Source organism: Scyliorhinus torazame, chromosome X (assembly GCF_047496885.1).
Source record: "Scyliorhinus torazame isolate Kashiwa2021f chromosome X, sScyTor2.1, whole genome shotgun sequence".
Classification (NCBI taxonomy): Eukaryota; Metazoa; Chordata; class Chondrichthyes; order Carcharhiniformes; family Scyliorhinidae; genus Scyliorhinus; species Scyliorhinus torazame.
This window is the reverse complement of record NC_092738.1, coordinates 914345-921844: the sequence shown is the minus strand read 5'-3', so window position 1 is coordinate 921844 and position 7500 is coordinate 914345. Positions and strand designations below refer to the sequence as shown.

Sequence of the window (7500 nt, the reverse complement as noted above, 5' to 3'; positions counted from 1 at the left end):
GGAGCTCCCTCAGCACTGACCCTCCCACAGTGCGGCACTCCCTCAGCACTGACCCTCCCACAGTGCGGCGCTCCCTCAGCACTGACCCTCCCACAGTGCGGCTCTCCCTCAGCACTGACCCTCCCACAGTGCGGCGCTCCCTCAGCACCGACCCTCCCACAGTGCGACGCTCCCTCAGCACTGACCCTCCCACAGTGCGGAGCTCCCTCAGCACCGACCCTCCCACAGTGCGGAGCTCCCTCAGCACTGACCCTCCCACAGTGCGGCGCTCCCTCAGCACTGACCCTCCCGCAGTGCGGAGCTCCCTCAGCGCCGACCCTCCCACAGTCTAGCCAGCAACACGCAGTGCCAGTGAAAGGAGGCCGATGTAGTTAGAAGTCGAGTAACACACCTCCTGGCCCCACCCCCCCCCCCCCCCCCACCCCCCCCTCCAAAGCCTACCCGCCGTCTACGGGGCCACGAGGCAGGAGCGGACGGGACTCCCAACCGCACTCGGGAAGCTCGACGCCGTCCAGGACGGAGCAGCCCCTCCCCCCCCCCCCCCCCCCCACCACAACCCCCTCCCCGCCCCGGCTCGATCGACACGCCCGCCCCCCCCCCCCACCTCCGACACCCGCTCCCTCCCCCCCCCCCCCCCCCGACGCGCAGCGACAGCCGCGCGCACCGTCCAACGAGACCTGCCGCAGCGAGTCTCCAAACTCCACAAGACAGCGCCTCCCGAACCCGGATCCTCTCCCCTCTAGAAGGACAGGGGTGGGGCGGGGAGCGGCGGCAGACACAGGGGGAACGCCCGGCCGCCTGCAAGTCCCCCCCCCCCACCCCGTCCCGACTCGGAAACACGGGGCCGTTCCGTCACTGTCGCCGGCGTCTAAATCGCATAACTCCCTCCCTAACAGCGCCCCGGATGTACCTACTTCACACGGTTCTGCAGCGGATTCGAGTTGTTGGTCCGCCCACCTCCACCTCGGGGGGCGGGGAGTGGGGGGGTGGGGGGTGGGGTTGATACATGAAAGTGGATCGTAAAAGCTCCCGTAAGCGCACATGACAAGAAAAAGATTGTTCAGGACAAATGATACGTGCGAGGTGATTCATTTTGGTCGGACAAATGTGAATGCGGATTACGGGGTCAATGGCAGGGTTCGGAGGAATGTGGAGGAACAGAGAGATCTCTGGGGTTCATGTCCACAGATCTCTGAAAGTTGCCACTCGAGTGGATAGAGCCGTGAAGAAGGCCTATAGTGTGTTAGCGTTTATTAACGGGGGGCTTGAGTTTGAGAGCCGCAGGGTTTTGCTGCAACTGTACCGGACCCTGGTGAGACCACATTTGGAGTATTGTGTGCAGTTCTGGTCACCTCACTGTAGGAAGGATGTGGAAGCATTGGAAAGGGAGCAGAGGAGATTTACCAGGATGCTGCCTGGATTGGAGGGTGGGTCTTATGAGGAAAGGTTGAGGGAGCTTTGGAGCGGAGGAGGATGAGAGGCGACTTAATAGAGGTGTATAAAATGATGAGGGGGATAGATAGAGTGGACGTTCGGAGACGATTTCCTCGGGTGGATGTCGCTGTGACAAGGGGGCATAACTATAAGGTTCGGGGTGGGAGATATAGGAGGGATGTCCGAGGTAGGTTCTTTACTCAGAGAGTGGTTAGGGTGTGGAATGGGCTGCCTGCTGTGAGAGTGGAGTCGGGACACTTTAGGAACTTTCAAGCGGTTATCGGGTCGGCACATGGAGCGAACCAGAATGACAGGGAGTGGGAGAGCCTGAGCTTGGCTTCGGACAAGGCTCGGCACAACATCGAGGGTCGAAGGGACATGGCGCAGAAGGAAGTGGCTCGGCAATTAAACGCCTACTCAAGTTCCTCCTTCACGCAGAAGGACACAAATAACTTTCCAGAAGTGCGAAGGGACTAGGGGCCCGTTGAGAAGGAGGAACTGCAGGAAATAAGTGTTGGTCAACAAATATCGATGGCGTGTAGGTTAAGGTGACTCCAAGCTGATAAATCCCGAGCCCCCCCCCCCCCCCCCGACAGTCTACGTGGCAGGGTGGAACCTAACACGAAGGATGCGGCGAGCGGCGGCTTGGGAAATACCAACGGGATCAGTCCATGGGTTCAGGAAAGGGAAATTGCTTTTGACAGGCCCCCCCCTGAGGGCCGAACGGGCAGAGTAGATCAGGGGGGAATGGTGGATACGGTGTATCTGGTGCACCTGAAAGGGAGGGTCAGAGTAAACGGGCCTTCCTCGGAGTGGCAGGCGGGGCCAAGTTGAGGGAGCGGCCGAGTGCATGGGTTGTCCCATCGGCTCCCCCCCCACCCCCCCCCACCGCAACAGCGCAGAAGGAGGCCATTCGGCCCGCCCAGCCCACTTCTAACACCTCTCTTTCCCCCCCCCCCCCCCCAGGAAGGCCACTGCCCAGCTGAGGCCCGGGCGGAGCCGGCCGGCGGGGGCTCCCCCGTCTACGCCAACCTGAAGGAGCTGAGGCTGGGGTCCCGGGGCCCCCCGAGCCCCACCGGCCCACCGGCGCAGCTGCTGGACCTCTGGGAGCGGCACGTGGACGCGGCCACGGGCCGGAGCTACTACGTCAACGCCGTCACCAAGGAGAAGACTTGGAAGCCTCCGAGACGGGCCAGGGGCCGCGCGGTGTCCAGGGTAAGCCGTTTCTCCCCCTTCCCACAACACACAGGAGCAGCATCACGCCACTCGGCCCATTGAGTCTGCTCCGCCATTCAATCATATTTTCTCATCCCCATTTCCTGCCTTCCCCCCACAACCCCTGATCCACTTATTAATTATCTATCTCTCTATTTTTTTTAATAAACATTCTATTGAGGCATTTTTGGTATTACAACAACAACAAAATAAACAATGTACACAAAGCTATAAACACAGTGCAAAAAGCCGTCTCCCTCCCTTACTGGTCCCACCTTTATTAATCCCCTCCTCTAAGCTAAACTAACCCCTCCCCCTTTCTGCTGACGATTCATTTTCCGCGAAGAGGTCGACGAACCCCAACAGTGACCCTCTCGAGGCGAACTTGACTTTCTCCAGACAGAGAAAGCCAGCCATGTCCGACAGCCAGGTCTCCGACTTCGGGGGGGGCGGGGGGGGCGTTGAGTCCCTCCAAGCTAACAGTACCCGCCTCCGGGCTAGCAGGGAGGCAGAGGCCAGAACGTCGGCCTCTTTCTCCTCCTGGATTCCCGGGTCCTCCGACACCAAGGTGGGCTGAGAGGTGGCAAATGCAGTTTAATGCAGAAAAGTGTGAGGTGATTCACTTTGGAAGGAATAACAGGAAGACAGAGTCCTGGGCTAATGGTAAGATTCCTGGCAGTGTGGATGAGCAGAGAGATCTCGGAGTCCATGTACATAGATCCCTGAAAGTTGCCACCCAGATTGAGAGGGTTACATAGAACATAGAACATAGAACGATACAGCGCAGTACAGGCCCTTCGGCCCACGATGTTGCACCGAAACAAAAGCCATCTAACCTACACTATACCATTATCATCCATACGTTTATCCAATAAACTTTTGAATGCCCTCAATGTTGGCGAGTTCACTACTGTTGCAGGTAGGGCATTCCACGGCCTCACTACTCTTTGCGTAAAGAACCTACCTCTGACCTCTGTTCTATATCTATTACCCCTCAGTTTAAGGCTATGTCCCCTCGTGCCAGCCATTTCCATCCATGGGAGAAGGCTCTCACTGTCCACCCTATCTAACCCCCTGATCATTTTGTATGCCTCTATTAAGTCTCCTCTTAACCTTCTTCTCTCTAACGAAAACAACCTCAAGTCCATCAGCCTTTCCTCATAAGATTTTCCCTCCATACCAGGCAACATCCTGGTAAATCTCCTCTGCACCCGCTCCAAAGCCTCCACGTCCTTCCTATAATGCGGTGACCAGAACTGTACGCAATACTCCAAATGCGGCCGTACCAGAGTTCTGTACAGCTGCAACATGACCTCCCGACTCCGGAACTCAATCCCTCTACCAATAAAGGCCAACACTCCATAGGCCTTCTTCACAACCCTATCAACCTGGGTGGCAACTTTCAGGGATCTATGTACATGGACACCTAGATCCCTCTGCTCATCCACACTTTCAAGAACTTTACCATTAGCCAAATATTCCGCATTCCTGTTTTTCCTTCCAAAGTGAATCACCTCACACTTCTCTACATTAAACTCCATTTGCCACCTCTCAGCCCAGCACTGCAGCTTATCCATATCGCTCTGTAACCTGCTACATCCTTCCATACTATCGACAACACCACCGACTTTAGTATCGTCTGCAAATTTACTCACCCACCCTTCTGCGCCTTCCTCTAGGTCATTGATAAAAATGACAAACAGCAACGGCCCCAGAACAGATCCTTGTGGTACTCCACTTGTGACTGAACTCCATTCTGAACATTTCCCATCAACCACCACCCTCTGTCTTCTTTCAGCTAGCCAATTTCTGATCCACATCTCTAAATCACCCTCAATCCCCAGCCTCCGTATTTTCTGCAATAGCCTACCGTGGGGGTTGTTAAGAAGGCGTACGGTGTGTTGGCTTTTATTGGTGGGAGGGATTGAGTTTCGGAGCCACGAGGTCATGTTGCAGCTGTACAAAACTCTGGTGCGGCCGCATTTGGAGTATTGCGTGCAGTTCCGGTCGCCGCATTATCGGAAGGACGTGGAAGCTTTGGAAAGGGTGCAGAGGAGATTTACCAGGATGTTGCCGGGTATGGAGGGAAGATCTGATGAGGAAAGGCTGGAGGCTGTTTGCGTTCGAGAGAAGAAGGTTAAGAGGTGACTTAATTGAGGCAGACAAGATGATCAGAGGATTGGATAGGGTGGACAGTGAGAGCCTTTTCCCTCGGGTGGTGATGTCCAGCACGAGGGGACGTAGCTTTAAATTGAGGGGAGATAGATACAGGACAGGTGTCAGAGGTAGGTTCTTTACTCCGACCGACCCCATGTAAATGCCCGAGACGCCCCCTTCCCCGCCACCCACTTCCTGGTCATGGCTATCGTCGCCTGTTCGGGGAGGCTGTCACGGGAACTGAACCGTGCTGCTGGCAGCCAGCGATTTAGCCCCGTGCTAAACAGCCCCTAGCTGATCTCCGAAAACCGTGCTTCATTTGGTCCACTAGCCGGGCCAGATTTAATTTATGCAGCCGGTCCCATTCCCGCGTCACTTGGATGCCCAGGTACCCAAAGATTCCCCCTACTAATCTAAACGGCAGCTCCCCCCCAATTGCCTTCAGGAAGCAAAGTACTGAACACACCCCTGTCAGCATCAACGGGGCCGAGGTGGAGATGGTGAGCGGTTTCAAATTCCTAGGGGTGCACATCTCCAAAAATCTGTCCTGGTCCACCCACGTCGACACTACCACCAAGAAAGCACAACAGCGCCTATACTTCCTCGGGAAACTAAGGAAATTCGGCATGTCCACATTGACTCTGACCAACTTTTACAGATGCACCATAGAAAGCATCCTATCGGGCTGCATCACAGCCTGGTATGGCAACTGCTCGGCCCAGGACCGCAAGAAACTTCAGAGGGTCGTGAACACCGCCCAGTCCATCACACGAACCCGCCTCCCATCCATTGACTCCATCTACACCTCCCGCTGCCTGGGGAAAGCGGGCAGTATAATCAAAGATCCCTCCCACCCGGCTTACTCACTCTTCCAACTTCTTCCATCGGGCAGGAGATACAGAAGTCTGAGAACACGCACGAACAGACTCAAAAACAGCTTCTTCCCCGCTGTCACCAGACTCCTAAACGACCCTCTTATGGACTGACCTCATTAACACTACACCCTGTATGCTTCACCCGATGCCAGTGTTGTGTAGTTACATTGTGCACCTTGTGTTGCCCTATTATGTATTTTCTTTTATTCCCTTTTCTTCCCATGGACTTAATGATCTGTTGAGCTGCTCGCGGAAAAATACTTTTCACTGTCCCTCGGTACACGTGACAATAAACAAACCCAATCCAATCGCCTCTCCGGTCCGCAAACTCTTCTCGATATTTAGATTATACCCCGAAAACTGGCCACATTTCCCTAAAATCCTCATGATTTCTTCCATCCCCCTCTATTGGGTCCGATACACACAGAAGCAGGTTGTCTGCATAGAGCGAGACTCTGCGCCTCTATCGCTGTCTTAAAGACACTCAGTGAATTGGCCTCCACAGCCTTCTGCGGCAAAGAGTTCCACAGATTCCGCCCCCCCTCTGGCTGGAGAAATTCCTCCCCGTCTCTGTTTTGAAGCCTTCAGTCTGAGATGGTGTCCTCTGCCTCTCGTTTCCCCCCCAAGTGGAAACGTCCACGTCCGCTCTATCCCGGGCCTCCTGTAAGTTTCAATAAGATCCCCCCGCCCTCGTCCTTCTAAACTCCCAACGAGCGCGGACCCAGAGTCCTCGACCGCTTCCTCGTACGGCGACCTCTTCGTTCCGGGGGATCGTCCTCGCGAACCTCCCTCTGGACCCCTTTCCAAGGCCCCAGCCCGTCCTTCCTTAGATACGGGGGCCCGTGCATCTGCTGCATCGCCCCCCCCCCCCCCCCCGCCCCCACACAAGCCCCCGCCCCCCCCCCCCCCCCACTTGTCCTCCTAAGGGGTCGTGTTTGGGACGCGCTGCCTGAGGAGTTTGGAGAGTCGCTACTGCGCGTCCCGTTAGACGGCGCGCGCGGCTGCCGCTGTGCGTCGGGGGGGGGGGAGCGGGTGTGAGCACCCTACACAGTCCCAATGTCCCGCCCTATTCCCGCGACGCCGCCCGAGGAGGCGGGCAGGTTCGAAACGGCACGGAGGCAGAGTTTAATTTCGCCGCTTCCGAAGTTCCGCTCGGGGCCCTCGTCGCCAGAAGGGTCCAGGCGCGCACAGCGAGGAGCTGGCCATTCGCTCCGAGCGGGCCCCGTGCTAGCCCCCCCCCCCCAGGATGTCTCACCCCAGGGTGCATGCCATTTACAGAACAGAAACAGCCCAGTCCGCCCCCCCAGGGCCACGCAGGACCTCTGGCTCCTCTCACACAATCGCTTCTGAAATCTTCCTCCCATCTTTTGTTTGTGTACGTGTGTGTCTGTGTGTGCGCACGCGCGTGTGCGGGGTGTGTCTGCGTGTGCGCACGTGTGTGTGCATGTGTGCTTGCGCGTGTGTTGTTTGCACATGTGTGTGTTGTCTGTGTGCTTGCATATGTGTGTTACGCACTTGTGTACTGTGGGTGTATGTTGTCTGCAAGCAGACTTGCGTGTGTGTGTATGTGTTGTTCATGTGTGTGTGTTTTGTGAGTGCGTGTGTGAGAGTGTGTGTGAGAGTGTGTGTGAGAGTGTGTGTGAGAGTGTGTGTGAGAGAGAGTGTGTGTGAGAGAGAGTGTGTGTGAGAGAGAGTGTGTGTGTGAGAGAGTGTGTGAGAGAGAGTGTGTGAGAGAGAGTGTGTGAGAGAGAGTGTGTGAGAGAGAGTGTGTGAGAGAGAGTGTGTGAGAGAGTGTGTGTGAGAGAGTGTGTGTGAGAGA

At 56.3% G+C, this 7500-nt stretch overlaps 1 protein-coding gene across 1 annotated transcript in view; it reads left to right on the top strand.

Annotated features, from left to right (window-relative positions):
• LOC140405315 (rho GTPase-activating protein 9-like) overlaps positions 1-7500 on the top strand; it is a 128701-nt gene that overhangs the window by 4298 nt on the left and 116903 nt on the right. Inside the window, exon 2 of the mRNA XM_072493605.1 lies at positions 2401-2649. Within this exon, the coding sequence (XP_072349706.1) occupies positions 2401-2649 (249 nt within the window). The remainder of the gene's footprint in view (positions 1-2400; positions 2650-7500) is intronic.